The sequence below is a fragment of the Pipistrellus hanaki genome (genome assembly GCF_964339955.1).
Source record: "Pipistrellus hanaki genome assembly, chromosome: 17".
In the NCBI taxonomy this organism is placed as follows: Eukaryota; Metazoa; Chordata; class Mammalia; order Chiroptera; family Vespertilionidae; genus Pipistrellus; species Pipistrellus hanaki.
In genome coordinates, this window is record NC_140519.1 from 21,492,100 (window position 1) to 21,507,412 (window position 15,313).

The 15,313-nt window shown below is 42.6% G+C and overlaps 1 protein-coding gene across 10 annotated transcripts in view; it reads left to right on the forward strand.

Annotated features, from left to right (window-relative positions):
• The first annotated feature begins 2,949 nt into the window (after positions 1 to 2,949).
• The window catches only part of ASPH (aspartate beta-hydroxylase), a 156,222-nt gene continuing 143,858 nt past the window's right edge, over positions 2,950 to 15,313 (forward strand). For 2 of the 10 annotated variants that reach the window (XM_084865090.1, XM_084865087.1), the window contains exon 1: positions 3,071 to 3,466. In XM_084865090.1, coding sequence (XP_084721216.1) covers positions 3,352 to 3,466 — 115 coding nt within the window. In that variant the 5' untranslated portion in view covers positions 3,071 to 3,351. Of the gene's footprint in view, positions 3,467 to 15,313 lie in introns of all 10 variants that reach the window. The other 8 variants (XM_084865083.1, XM_084865084.1, XM_084865086.1 and 5 more) reach the window with 8 other exon arrangements.

Consider the following 15,313-nt stretch of genomic DNA (forward strand, 5'->3'; position numbering starts at 1 on the left):
TGAAGATGACAGTTCATTAACCTGTTGCGATATAACTCACATGGGAATAACTCACATGAGAATATTTCGAGTACAGAATGTCTTAAAAGTGCTCTTGTACTCACCAGCATAGCTTCATTGCAGCAAATTGCACTAATGTAAAATGAAAACATACAACTAAATCATGACCAGTTGAAATTCATTTTTTCCCATTATTGCAGTAAACAAAGGATGAGGAAATACTAATTTTTAGTTTGCAATAATAAAATTTCACATCAGGAAAACTGCATGTAAATAAGAAGCATTTTCTAGGAAGCAGGTTAAAATGCAACTTTAAAATAGAGTTCTAGCACATATAAGTAAGTCCAGAAATACCCAATTTGGAAAGCATTTGACTGAAGGTTATGAAGGGTCAACACACGCGCAAAAAAAACTAGGACAAATCTTGTCCTCAAGTTATTACTTGCAAATCCCAGTGAAGCCAATAGAAAGTTTGTGGAAATATCTGAAAGGCACATTTGGCCCAGTTTAAAAGCTCTATTAAATTCGTATTTTAACACATTGTCCTAGTTAAGTCTTATCTTTGTGGTCCTTTTCACATTGCTTCACCAAAGGGTTCAACCATAGCTTACTCAGAAGTCACCAAAATGAGGTTAGGCTAACAACCTAAGTTTGTTTAACTTCAAGGATATTTCGACTCCCTGAACCCCCGGCCCCAATGCTGAGAAAAAGACTTACGTATGTGAAGAATTTCATGGAGCCAGGGTAGGCTACGTGTTTTTTTTTAATGCTCTTAAGGAGGGAAGTACAAACAGATGTAAAAGGTATACTATTGAGACTTAGCTTAGGGAAACTTTGTCCCTGACGCTAAACTGTATAGATAGCCAGCAGTATCTGGTGTCATAAATATTGTTATCCATGTGAATAATACTGAGTGTGCAAATGTCATTGCAGCTGTTTCCTTGTGGTCCAAGGGGGAAGTCAGGTAGCCTCTGACTTCCTGTGCTCTGTATTTACAAAGCCTCTATGTTGGCCTGGTACTGCCAAAGATACACAGCAACGTGCCTATCAATGCTACTGGATTTGGTTTCTGGAAATGCAGGAGCAAAGGCATTTTGGGGTTAGTTATCAAATAAACATGATTTCCTCAAAGAGGTGGACTTCGCTAAGCACCCACCATCAGGTTTTGGACCAGTCTTCCAAGCTAGGACCCATGAAGCACTTCTGCTAAGAGAGAAGGTGAGACCTTCTCTGCTCAAAACAGAAGCCTCATGCTAAAGGAAAATTTGGACCATGGACTCTGCAGCAGATGGATTGAGTGCATATCCCTGCTCTTTCACTCACGCTTCTGTGACTACTGATATGGTGTTTAACCTCCCTGGGCCTCAGTTACCTCATCTCTGACACAATAACGGGCTTTTGTGATAACCCAGGAGTTCAAATACCTTAAGCACTGTTTTTCTCAGCTTAGCTCTCATACTTTTTTATATGAAGTACTATCACTTATATTTGTCTCTGAACTCAGTTACCCCACACCCATTGAAAGGGAGCCCAAATGAGAAAAAGGAAGTGTGGAGGCAGGGGGCGCATAAGATAAACACAAAGAGCTGCTTCAGTTAAAACTGGAGAGGCCTGGCTAGTGTGACTGAGTGGACTGCACATGGCCCCATGCACCAAGAGGTCACAGGTTAGATTCCCGATGAAGCACACTGCCAGGTTTCATGCTCCATCCTCAGTAGGGGTGAGGCTGCTGATCCATGTTTCTCTCTCATTGATATTTCTAACCCTCTCCCTTCCTCTCTCTCTAAGACCAATAAAATTATATATATATATATATATATATATATATATATATATATATATATATATTCTTCTCTATGAGATTCCTTGCCCCTGCTTTATCTCAATAACTAACATTATTTCACAAAAAGGATAGAGCGGCCTTCTCTCATTATGCAACACGACCCCTCTCTCGGCTTCTGTGCATCACTAGGCAGTGCTCAGTGGCATTGAGCCATTCAAGGCAGAAGAGGCGATGGGCCTGGGCACCTGGCAGTGGGGGTGGGGCGTGAACTACAACCGCTGTCTCTGGGTCTTAAGTCCCCTTGAGACATTCCCAGGAGGTGCTTTGCAACAGGGTCAAGAATTGTGGGAGGGTCTTAGTACGTTGCCATAAATGTATCACATTAACCAAGCATTTCTTGCTTGTCTGTTAAGCACCAGGCATTGCATTGGCCATGGGCGACACAAAGATGAAAGTAATGTACCTGATACCAAGATCCTGTTTGGTTCATCCCTGGGCCCAGATATATATATTTTTAGATCTCATGCAAAATTCAGAGGCGTCACAGGCTCAGGGGCTGTGAGTCACAGAGGACCCACGGCTGGGGGCATCCAGGAAAGATAAATGTAGGCAAAGCCTGGCAGGGGGAGAGTTCAGGTACAGGGTGCCATCCAGGACAACCAAATGAACTTCTTGTTTTGCGTCTGCATTTGCACCTTTTAACTAAAGGTTTCTGAAAATACCGATAGGATATAAACAAAATGAAGCCTTGCTTTAAAATTGAACCGACCAATCACTTGCATGGCTTAAGCATTGACCTATTACTATCCCCATTTCAGAAATGTATTAATACGAATACTGACAAGAAACACATATCTCTCGCAAGAAGCAGGGTTGCATTCCTTGGGGGTTGTGCGTATAAGGAAGCGGGACATGGACAAAATTCCCAGTTAAAAAAAAAAAAAAAAAAGGGGGCCAAGAGGCTGCGCGCTCCGTCCAACGCTGCACACACATGCGCCCGCCGGCTCCGCCCCCGCACCCCGCCCCATCCCGATCGTGCGGGGTCCTCCCAACACTCGCGAGAGCCCTCTCGGTTTCGTCCACGTTTGCCACGTTCCAAAAAGGACCGGGGCAGATTGCAAAGAAGCGGGCGGCTCGCGCTCGCTGGCGGCTGCTGCAGCGTGGTGCCAGAACAGCCCCAAGCCTTGCAGGGGGGGGGGCGGGGAAGAGCAGCAGAGCTCCACCCCCTTCAGGGAAGCTCCTGTGATAGGTTCTCCAGCCTGTCACTCAGTCTCCGCCCCGCCCCCGATGGGGAGGAGGCGGGGCTAGGCCGGGAAGGGGCGTGGCCTAGGGGCCGGTGAGCCGCGCTCCAGCCTCTGGAGGGAGTCCGAGGTCCGCTGCTGGAGGGCCCCGGGCGCGCGCACCCCGCACGAGGTCCGGAGTCCTCCGAGGTGCGGCGGGAGGTGCAGAGACGCCAGGGCTGCTCCCCGAGCCGCGGCCGGTCCCCCCTGCCGCTCCCCTGCGCCCTCCGGCTTCCCCTTCGCACCGAGGGAGCCCCACACCCCCCGCCCGCTCCAGCGGTGCGCGCGATGGCTCCGCGTAAGAATGCCAAGGGCGGCGGCGGCAACAGTAGCAGCAGCACCAGTGGCTCCAGCGCCAGCAGCAGCAGCGGCGGCGGCGGCGGCAGCTCAGGGGCCCGGAGAGGTCAGAGGCGCTCGGGGCTGGGGGCTGGGGCCGGCCCTGGGGGTGCGATCCGGGCGGCGGGCGATGGGGTCCCATCTTTCTGGGATCCCGCGTGCGAGTCTCCTCCGTGTCTACGAGCCGAGGCCGAGCTGGGTGGTGGGCCCTGTGGGCGGGCTGGAGGGGCCCCGGGTGCAGGGTCCGAGGCCTCGGGTGGGTCCTGCTGGGCTGGTCCCTCACAAGCAGGGTGCAGCCCACATGGAGGTGATTGATCGACTTTCGTGGCTTTGCGTGTGGGGCTGAGGATGGGAGTCAAGAGGAACCATTCGCCTTTGCCTTGCATATTTTGGAGAGTTTGGAAGGGAGCCAACGCCAGAGAAAGTAAATGACTTGCCAAATCAGCCGCTTTTAAGAGCAACTCAGAGGACACTCTATTGGGGGTGTGGAGTGTGTGCTTGGGGGAGTCATTGGAATGCTGTTAGAAATTATTTTTTAAAATATTTTTGCCTTAATGTAGTTTTACAGAATACCATGGGATCCTGGACGAGCTTCTCAATGATTTCCCATTGTCTTAAAAAAAAAAAAATCTACTGAATATTCACCTTTCTACTCGGTGTGCTTACCTACCAAAAGGGGAGAACAGATGTTTTAAATCAGTTTCATCTCATATTTCAGTGGTTCTGTTTCTTTTAGACTTCCTTTGACTCATAGGGTATTGAAACTCCACTACCCATGTGTATTGAATGTGAGCTGTAAACTTTTTGGAAGCGATCATTTTGAAATGACTTAGGATAGACTCTGTTTCCTGAAGTATACATGTAATGTATTCATGTTTACTAAGAAGATAAATCAGATAACCATATCTCCACTTCAAAGAACTATTTGTGTGTAGCACTTATCACTATCTGAAATTATCTTATATTTCCACGTTGTATTGTCTTCCTGTCTTAACTGCGTCCTCTTGTTCATTTCTCTCCACAACTCCTAGAACGGTCCTGGCCCTTTAATACAGGTGCTCGATCAATACCCTGTTTCCCTGAAAATAAGACAGTGTCTTATATTAATTTTTTTCTCCCAAAGTTGTGCTAGGTCTTATTTTCAGGGGATGTCTTATCTTTCCATGCGCTAAGTCTTATTTTCGGAGGATGTCTTATTTGATCGGTGAATGAATGAATGAACTTACATGGCGCAGTTAAAGTCACTGCACAAACTTAACATTCTGAGAACTAGTATTTGTATCGTCCATGGAAAAAGACAGCTTGATCACATTAACTCACCTTTGACATAATAAAAAGTGTGTGTCCTTTTTCCACTACTCCTCAAACAGGCTGAAGAGCAGATGAACGGCTCAGGTGGTTCTGGCTGCTCTTCTTAAAGTTTCTGATTAAGAACCAACAGAAAAAGCTGGTGAACAAGACTTAGAGGTTAATTGTTTTCAAAAGTTTTCCGTAGCTATTTACAAGGGAAGCGCTTCTTTGTTCCTTTATTTTTATTTTTATTTTTTTTGTCCTTTTCAATGGTGAGTGGAGAGGACTGATTGCCCCTGAGGAAGTCGCTTTATATGACCTGTTATTGGTAAGAATTAGTATTGGGAAATGTGTTATATGTTCCCACCCCCGCTGAACAGAACCGGTTTTAACAGGCAGGTAATACATTCAGGAAATGCTATGACCTAAATGAATTTATTCTGACTTTCATAGACAGGCATTTTAAGGCAACCTCTGCCCCTATTTGCAGATTTACAGCCTTTTAAGCATTTTACACATGGGTTCCATAATTGTCATGAAACAAAGTATATAAAGGCAAATATATATATATATATATATATATATATATATATATATATATATATATATATTGATAATCAATATATATATAAAGTGCCAGTATCATGTAAAAACAAAACAAACAAGCACACAAACAAGACCCTCAAAGCATTTCAAGAGTTGGTTTTGGAGTCTTCCATGTGACATAATGAATATTCCTGTTCTGCAGACATTTTTTTTTCTCTCTCTCAGTAAAGACTGAGTTCTGACTGTGTGCCAGGTGGAAGGCACTGGAGATGGAAATGAGGGCTCTCTCCGTTGTAAACAGTTACACTGCAGTGTGACAGTGTGATTTTATTTATACTGCTTTCTTTTAGCAGGATATACCCCAAAGTCAGCCAGCTTCTCTTCTGTTGCTCTGTGTTTTGGGGTCATAGAAGTATTAGACATGGGTGCCCAAACCATTCCCATCTGCTGGGAAAACCATTTTAGCAGCGGCATTACTGAGGCCTGTTCAGTTCCCTCTTCTAAGCGATGAAGAAATTAATGTCCAGAAAGGTTGGTTAGTTCATTAAAGACGTGTAATTTTTGGAAACCCTACTAGTTAATGGACATCGAAGACCAGAACTCAGGTTTCTTTTGTTATTCATTTAGTATACCACTTGCTTGAATGTTAGATTATATAATTTGTAAGATTTTATGAAAGTATTGGAATTGGGGTAGATTCTTTTTTAAAGTTTCCTTCTGGCTCTCTCTCTGGCACCCTACAAACAGTTACTTAGGAAAAGCATGCTTTGTTTCACCAGTTAGGTTTCCTGTGGCTAAGATTATGTTCGAAACAGTACATTTGAGAAATTACTGTCTGAGACATCGAAGGGCTGAAAGAGTCAGTTATGTTTTGGGTGTTCCCCATTGAATCTGAAGCTGATGATGACATTGGCCACATTCAGCCTTGTTATTGCTTAATTTTTGTGTAAAAGTATGGGGTGAAAAGGACTCAGTCTTTTGAAACATGTGTTTTAGGGAAAAGGTGATTATCTGGCCTTCTGTTTATCTTGGTGGTCATGTTGAAAAGTAGTATTTGGAAACTGAAACTCTGGGGATTTATATAACACTTAGATTTTTAAAGCAAGTGTCTGCTTTTCCTTTTACTCGTTTTAAATAGAAAACTGCTAAAATATCTAGATTCCTAGGGAGCTCAATCTTACCTGTTTCAGTTTTGCCTTTTAAAATATAAAAGAGTCTTAAGTAAATTGGACTTGTATGGCCAGTTCGGCCAGAGGGATTCTCTTTCAGATTTATTGATTTGATAATCTTTGGTTAAGAAGAATCATGTCCTTTTGAGCTTATTTTGTAGTACACCAACACTGGTATGTGTGATGTTTTCGTTTGTCTAGCTTTTCCCTTCCTTGTGTCATTCAGTCTTTCCCTGTAGCTTCTAACATGCAGTAGGGTTGTAACATCTTGTTTACTATTTTATCTAATAGTATCATGCTGTTCCATCGCCCATTACCAGTAGGTGTCACTGTAGAACACCATTTCCTCCTTCAAGCTGAAATTTATATAATTATATAATACCAATTAGTGGTTTTTTTTTAAATTGAATCAGCCCTGTACATACTCAAAACTATCCATGGATAACTACTTAAAAACTCTTAGCCCCTGCTCTCAAAGTCTTCAACTGCAGGTTTTGTAATTTAATAATAAGAGCTTGTCCCTAGCAGCCTTATTTATTTAGACTTCTTTTATGTAAAATTAAGTGCATTCCTATACTGTCTGTAAAATTTATGCATTTATAGATTATGTGATGCATATTAATCATTTATAAATTGGATTTTTTTTTCTTTCTACTTTTAGTATCTCTTAGATTAGCAGCTAATGAATGTGATACCGATCATATTCTGGCTTCCTGGAGTGAATAGGCCTGGGTTCCCCTTCTTTTGCCCCCTGTCGGTTAGGCCACTTGCTTAATCCTTGGTTAGTCGTTCTTGGTTGAAAAGATAAGAAGGCCATAGTTCTTCCATTGCAAGAACTGTGCACTATTTTGTGTTCAGTGGACCAGCATTTTGTCCACCCAGCCAGGTCATAAGAAACCTAGTGCTAAATAAAATGTCCTGAGGGAATTTTTGAACACATTTTAAAAAGACCAAACAAATTAATCTGCGTTGGGTTTAGGAAATCAAAGGAACTATCTACGCTTTAGTCTTGTTTTTAAAATGATGTACCTCTGAGAGATTACTAGAAAACGAAAGGTTTTCATTTTCCGCTGATTACCAGTGGAGTAACTTTGATGTTGAAGGCATATGTGGGCTATCTTCCTTATTATTTTTTTAGTTAGTATGGGAGATTTAACCCCTGAGGTCCATGGGTTAAACAGTAGAATAAATCTTTTTTTCTTTAGAAAGACAATGTAGTTTGGGAGAGGGAGTGTTGACCTGGATTCAAGTTAAGAGCCGTGTGGCGAGTCATTAAAAACTCTCTAATCTTAGTCTCCTCAAACAGAATAATTATTCTCTCCTTCCCTTTCAAAGTTGTGATATAGCCCTAATGTCAATTTTATATACCTTCCTATTTTTAAACGTTTTCATTAAAGTATTTCTAATCTAAGAGTGAGAACAAAGCTGGCCATTCATTGCATGCTTGAAATGTTTTGATTATTGTAAAAAAAAAACATTTTTTTTTTGGTTCTATTCTGTAGTAGCTGTGTTTTAAATAGAATGGATGTTCTAGGGGTTGTTTATTATACTATGGCTTTGAGTACCCCCTTTGGGGGTGTATTTCTGTCCCCCTCTGGGGGTGTATAAATATCCCACTTACCCACAACCTTCAAGTTGCTGATTTACCCTCTCATTCCTCCGAGGTCCGTGACATTATTTTATTTTACTAGAGCTCAGATACGGCTTCATCTTTTGATGCTCTTCCAGCACATTGTTTTAAAATCATGAAAATAGGCAGCTTAGTTTGAGTCTTGGGTACTTCTGCATCTCCCTAAGTGGTTTGACTTCATTCTGTACAAGATACGAATTAAAAAAAAAAAAAAATTAACTTCCCTTAAATAAAACCTGTGTGTATTCTAGAATCCGGTTTCTGCTGCACAGCACCCACTCAGCACGGTGCACATGGTGTCATCTGTCCGGGGGACGCAGACTGGGGTTCGTTTGGTCCCATGGTTCTGGCCGTTTCTGTGGAGAACTAGAGATTCGGCTCTTCACGTCTGCCTTCTCTTCTTCCCGGCGAGCATCCTCTGGAACCCAGGGCTTTCACTTTTAACTTTTTTCTCTGCCGGTAGTGCTGGGAGTTCAGCTGGTGTTCTGTTGTTAGTCATTATTATTTTTAAATGTTTGCTTGCTTTATTTTCCCCGAAATGAGAGTGGTTCAGGCATGCGGTCTGCACTTGATATTGTTTTTCAGGGATGTAGCTTAGTTACCTTTGGCTGACATGGTTATCTTTTAATGGCAAATCACTTAAAGATAAGTTCTGATCAGATGGATGATGCCCAAGGACAAATTTGCTATAGATAATCGGTTTGACTCAAAGGAAATGCTGAGCTCGCTTGGTGAACAAATCTTTTAAGAAATAAGATCTTTGTAAAGATCTGGGCTGTTCCTTGGCACTGCTCCCTCCTCCATGGGTTCCAGATGACTTGCCTGGTCATTCTGGCTGCAGTATGACTGTCCCCATCTGCCATGGATGCTCTCTGTGCTCTGATTCAGGGTTAATGAATTAAGTGGGGCCAGGGACAGTGGAGGAGGGTGTGCCGTTGGAGCTGAGTGAAAGCCACCCTTGCTGGACTTGGAGAAATGCCAGCATTTCTCTCCCTCCTAGTTGCCTACAGATTTAACCCAGTGACTCATTGCTGTATGGAGACGAGCAAGCATCAGTCTTCATTTTAAAGTGAGAGAATATTGTTGGAGAATAACCATTCCATAACCGGCTTTGTGCAACTGCCTTTTCTCATATTGTGTGTAAGTTTGGCAGCCTTTCCTGCCACTCTATGTGCAGACTCACTGCTGTTTTGTGTTCTGTCCTGTCTCTTAACTTCTGTTTCTTGTTTATTATTCTGCCAGTAGACACTATTTTCCTCCTAGCTCTCACACCCTGTTTTAAATTCCAATTTTCCTGAAATGGTATACTGGAAAGCCTTTTTGGTCTTAAATTCACGTGTAAATTTTATTTAGGAGCAGTTATTTTCCCCCCCTGACATGACAATGGAAGTTTGTGTTGTAAATGTTGTTATTTTTGTTTTTAAAAAAATACCCAACGTCAATTTCACTTTTCCATTCCTTAAATTAAATCAGTTTGAATAGGGTGCTTGCCATTTACTGAGTTATATAGATTATTTCATGCTGTTTGGCAGTGAGTCGCCGCTCAGACTTCTAGAATGCAAATATTTCTGTATGCTTCTTTTTTAAAACTCTATTTGAAATAGTACATACTTATGGCCTAGAAATAGATATAAAGTTATGCATATCTACCACACAGGTGAAGAAATAAAAGTGTTACCCATTCTTGGTTTCTTCTGTCCTGTGTGATGATCTCTTCCCACTCTTACACATTTTGTGGTAATCATTCTCATGCATTTCTGTATAATATACAGAAACACAAACAATGTTATATAATGTTACGCTGCATATTATACATTTCCCATTCATTCATGTAAAATCTCTCCATTATTAAAAGCAATACATGTGAAAACTGTTTCGGAAGGATTCCGGTACGTAGGAATATATGTACACTTGTTTAGCACGTGTCAACAGTTTTATGAATAGGTTCACTCTTGGCCTACTAGATTGATTCCACTTGTTTGAATTTTACCAAACTCTGGCTCTCCATTTTCTTACGGAAATGTGTAGTTCTCCATTGTAGGACTGTCCCACTGTTTGGCCATCCTGCTGTCAGAGACCACTTGGCCTTTTTTTTTAAATCAATTTCAGAGAGGAAAGAGAGAGAGAGAGAGAGAGAGAGAGAGAGAGAGAGAGAGAGAGAGAGAGAGAGAGAGAGAGAGAAACATCCATGATGAGAGAATCATTGATCGGCTCCCTCCTGCAAGCCCCGCACTGGGGATCCATCCCACAACCCAGGCATGTGCCCTGACCTGGAATCGAACCGTGACCTCCTGGCTCATATGTCGACGCTCAACCATTGAGCCAGCGGGCTGGGCTTATTTATTTATCTTTTTAACTGCTGCCCTGGACACTCTTGTACCTGTCCATCTCCTGTGGTGTTTCTGGAACATAATTCAGGATTGGAATTGTTGGGTTACAGCAAATACACCTACTAGATATTGCTTCCCCCTCCTCCCCCCCCAAAGTGATTATCTCACTTTCCACGCACGCCCACAATGAACAAAGCTCCCTTTGTGCTGCCACAGGTTACCAGCACTTGGTAGTGAGGGTTACTGTTTACCAGGTTAGTGGGTGTGGAACAGTCCTTTGTGGTTTAAATTTGCATTTTCCCAATCACCTTTGAGCTTACTTGTGGAAGAGCCATTCCTGTTTCCTTTTCTGTGAATTAATTGCCTCTTCATCTATTTTGCCTGTTTTTCTGTTTCCTTTTATATTTTTAGTTTCGGTTTGTAGAATTCCTTTTTATATCCAGAACCTTCGGGGTATTTGTGTGGGAAAGACTCTCTCTCTGCTTGATTATTCACATATTCCTTTCCAGAGGTATGTTTTACTGAACAAGGATTTTTAGATTTTTAATATATAAATATATTTTACACTCCCCCCAACAGTGTTTGGTAAGTTGTTTTCACATCTCTACCAACATTTGGTGTTGTCAGTCTTCTTAATTCTAGTCCGTCTGGTATGTGTTTTGTGGCTTCTCGATGTAATTTAAAATCATATGACGAATGATGGCATGTACTTTCTCTTGTACTTAGTGGCCATTTACATGATCTTCCTTTGGGGAGTTTCTGTTTAGTGCTTTTACCCATTTTTATTGCTTTTTTGTCTTTTTGATATTGAACTATAATTTTCATATATTCTGGATAGAAGTTCTTTTCAGACAGGCATTGTGACTATGTCTCCCACTAACCTTTTCATTTTCTTATTCAATAGCTAAAAGTGCAGATATTTTTTTTTACATTTCTGGGGAAAACCCAACCATGTGATCAATATTATTGGATTAGTTGTATTCATATATTCATAAGTAAAATTGACCTGTAATTTTTTTTGCTGGTTTTGTTATCAAGGTTATTTTAGCCACTCACATGGATTTAGGAAGATTTTCTCTTTTTCTGGTGTTATTCTATTTTATTTAATTTATTTTTTTTGGGGGGGGGGTAAGATTTTTTTTGACAGAACTCATCTGTACCTTTATGCCATTTACCCAGCATTAAAGAGAACAGAGAGTAGGGAGGAGAGGAACTGCCTTATGATTTAAATGTTATATGGCCATTTAAGTTTTCTGTTTCTTCTTCTTCTTTTTTTAAAAAAATATATTTTATTGATTATTTACAGAAAGGAAGAGAGAGAGATAGAGAGTTAGAAACATCGATGAGGGAGAATCATTGATTAGCTGCCTCCTGCACACCCCCTTCTGGGGATGTGCTGGCAACCAAGGTACATGCCCTTGATTGGAATTGAACCTGGGCCTCTCTGGAGGATACCCTAAGTCAGTGGTCGGAAAACTCATTAGTTAGCAGAGCAGCAAACCGCAGCTTGCCAGCCGCAGTTCGCCGACCACGACCCTAAGTGAACATCACTTTCTCATGGACGGGAGCCCTTATCTTTCCCCGAAAACTCTCTCCATCCCTTCATATCCCTTTCTTTGGTCTTTCTCATTTAATCTAAAACAAAACAAAAAAATACCTAAAGCTCTTCCTACTGTGCCTACTCTACCCAGCCAGATATTACAAATGATTAATACAGATTCATTTTCTTTACTCCTTTACTTCAGGTCTTTCTGGCCAGAATCAACAGAGACTACCCCAATCCCAGATCCACTGGGCTCTTCGTGTTTCTTTACATTGTCATCTCCCTAAAGGGTAATTTTCCCAGGATTCTTTGCTTGGCCTTGTTCGGATCCCATGCTCACACTCTTCACAGCTGTCTATTGATGACCATCAATTCTAAAGTGCTCCTGAGCCTTAGACATAACAACAATGACAGAGGAAAAAGGGAGCTACCACTTAATTGAGTGCTAACTATGTCAGACATTGTGTACTTCTTTATATTTTTGCATTTAATTATCATAGTAATTGTCTAAATTCTCTTTCTGTAGATGAAGAAATAGAAGTTCAATTAGTCAAAGCTCATAGATTTGGAAAAATTCGTAACAGAGTTTTAATCTCGGTTTTGACTGTAAAGATACTTTACTGAACATTGCAAATTCTCATGTGTTGCTTAGATTACTCATAACTGGTCTTGTTTCATCATTCTGTCAGTTACTCAGAACTGGTCTTGTGTCATCCTTCTATCATACAATCTTTATAAAGTAGGAATCAGGTCATGTTCACTTCCTTATTTGAAAAACTCAAGTAGTTCCCAAGTACTCAAGACAAGAGTTTAAATTCCTCAGCATGATCTAGGTGGCCTTTCATCATCTTGCTCCTTTTATCATCTCTAGCCATTCTCTGCCTCACCTCTTTTTTATTTATGCTAGAGGCCTGGTGCACAACATTCGTGCACTTGGGGAGGGATTGTGAGAGGGGGCAGGCCAGGCCGATGGACCCCCCTCGTGATCAGGGCCAGGTTGGGATTTCAAGAGCATGTGTTGAATGAGTGAATATCCAGGTGTTTAGGAAAAACAGGGAAAGCCATTGAAAACTTAGCACCTTGTGTTTCATTACTAGCAAGCACTGTGTTTCGCTGATCTGACTTACATGTTGACTAGAAATGTTCTGTTGAGGGAGATACTTCTATCCAGGGTGGTATTAAAAACATTTAACCACAGAGAGTGGAGAGGTCCTGCCCGGTGCCAGGACAGCACCTGTAACACACACCTGTGCCTGCTGCCTGAACTTGGGCTTCTCCGTGACTTGCAGAAAGCTGTGCAACTTCAGCTTTTTTGGCAAGTCAGACTTTTGGGGGTCATGCTCCTAGGAACCTTCAGCAGCAGGCTAGGTATCTCCAGAACTCTGCCAAGAGACCAGCATTTGAAATTGTCCATGCAGGATAGCATGCTGCTTGATGACTGGGTCTGGTGACATCTTTGTGGGAAAGAGGAGTGCATTCACTGAGGCTGGAGTGGAGGGAGGGGCTGTGGAGGGTGTTTAGAGCCAAAGGAGTCACTGAGGTACGGTTAGGGGACATCTCTGAGCACGTGGTGACAACGGCCATCACTTTGGTTTTGATCTGGGTTGGGGTTGGGAGGAAAAGGACACAGAGTTGGGGTGTGGGGTGAGTTGATGACGCTGATGAGGTTCTCTCCCTGTACCTCTCCTGGCCATTCCTGTTCCTCACCCAGAACCAGCCCCACCTCACTGCTGTGTAGTGTGGTTTTGTTTCCAACATTCTCTATGTAGGTTAGATTTGCTCTACCATTTAGATGGGCAAAAAATAAAAAAAAAATTTAAAAAAAGGTATATGTATATTTTAGACCTTCGTGGGAGCACTATGTAAATGTGCAGGTAGGTAAATGAGGGTTTACTATGTCATAGGCCCCCTGCCCAGTGGGAAGGGAAGACAGTACTAACGTGTAGCACCGGCCTCTGGGAAAGTTGCTGCCCTGTGGCTGCAGGCCAGTGAGTGAGTGTTGAATGAGGGAAGTGAGCAGGATCAAGGAATGGGGAGACAAAGAGGAACTGAGGATGAGCTGAGGCTTTCCGAGACTCTCAGAACTACAAACCCATCTAAAGCTTTCTGGGGAGCGGTAGGGGTGTTAATCTTTGGGAAACCTGAAAGACATTTGCGGGGCAAATGGCCCATTTTGATGAAAGGAAAGAAAGGTAGACTCAGAGCACATATAAACCGATGTCTCATTTCAAGAGTAGGCACATTCTAGAATTAAAAATTATTTTTAAGAATTATTTTAAGTACTTAGAAAAGAAAGCCAGGAACACTAGGAGACACTACAGGTTTACTAAATGCAGATTTCTTTAAAAAACAAAAACCTGCCCTAACCGGTTTGGCCTAGTGGATAGAGCCTTGGCCTATGGACTGAAAGGTCCCAGGTTTGATTCCAGTCAAGAGCATGTGCCTTGGTTGCAGGCCCATCCCCAGTAGGAGGTGTGCAGGAGGCAGCTGATCGATGCTTCTCTTTCATCGATGTTTCTGACTCTCTGTCCTTCTCCCTTCCTCTCTGTAAAAAATCAATAAAATATATATTTTTTAAAAGATAAAAAAACAAAAATTCATTATGTGTTTAGAAAAGCTTTCCAGACTAAGTGACCAGGATCCCTTGTAATTTTCCTTCCTTCAGGCTCTTTAGAAACCATCTCTGACAATCCCCCTGTGCCTAAGATGGTAAAGCATTGATCACGTGATCTGGTTTGAGGCACAGTTGAATGCCAGACTATACCCATAGCATGCTCACTTAATGGTTTGAGGTTGACTGCAGGAGAGACTTGCCCACTTAATGCTTATTAAGTTTGTGTGTGGCACAGAGCTCCAAGGGAAAATAGTGCCAGGAGGGAAAGACCACGCTATGCCAAAGGATGGCCTGGCTGGGGAGGCAGACTTGAACTTGGCTAGCACTTTGCAAAAGGCACTCACAGTTGAGGATGCTGGGAGAGGCTTGAAGTAGTAGATGCTTTTTCAGAAGGCCTAGTATTTTGTTTGGTTAGTTTTTTTAACTGCTGGCGGTCTCAGAGTGGGTTGCCTGTATGATGTGGCTGCAGAAGAATTTGCAGTGTTAGTGTTGTTCCTGGCCAGGGCAGGGGAGAGGAAGTCCCTTTCTGTCGGTGGAGCTGCATCTGGAATTGTGATCTCGGGTGTTAGGGTGACAGGGATGGAGACTGCTCAGAGTGAATGAGCTTTTGGATGAGGCCCTTGGGTTGTGGTGTGTGAATGTGAGGGAGTCCTGCGAACCCCGGGGGGACAGCTGTCCTGCACTGAACGTCCTCCTGGGGCACATTACCTTCTCCGCGTGTTTGCGTGGCCTCCGGGTAGTAGAGGAGTCAGGTTTATTCTCCCAGGGAAATCTGAGGTGAAAATCAGGGCA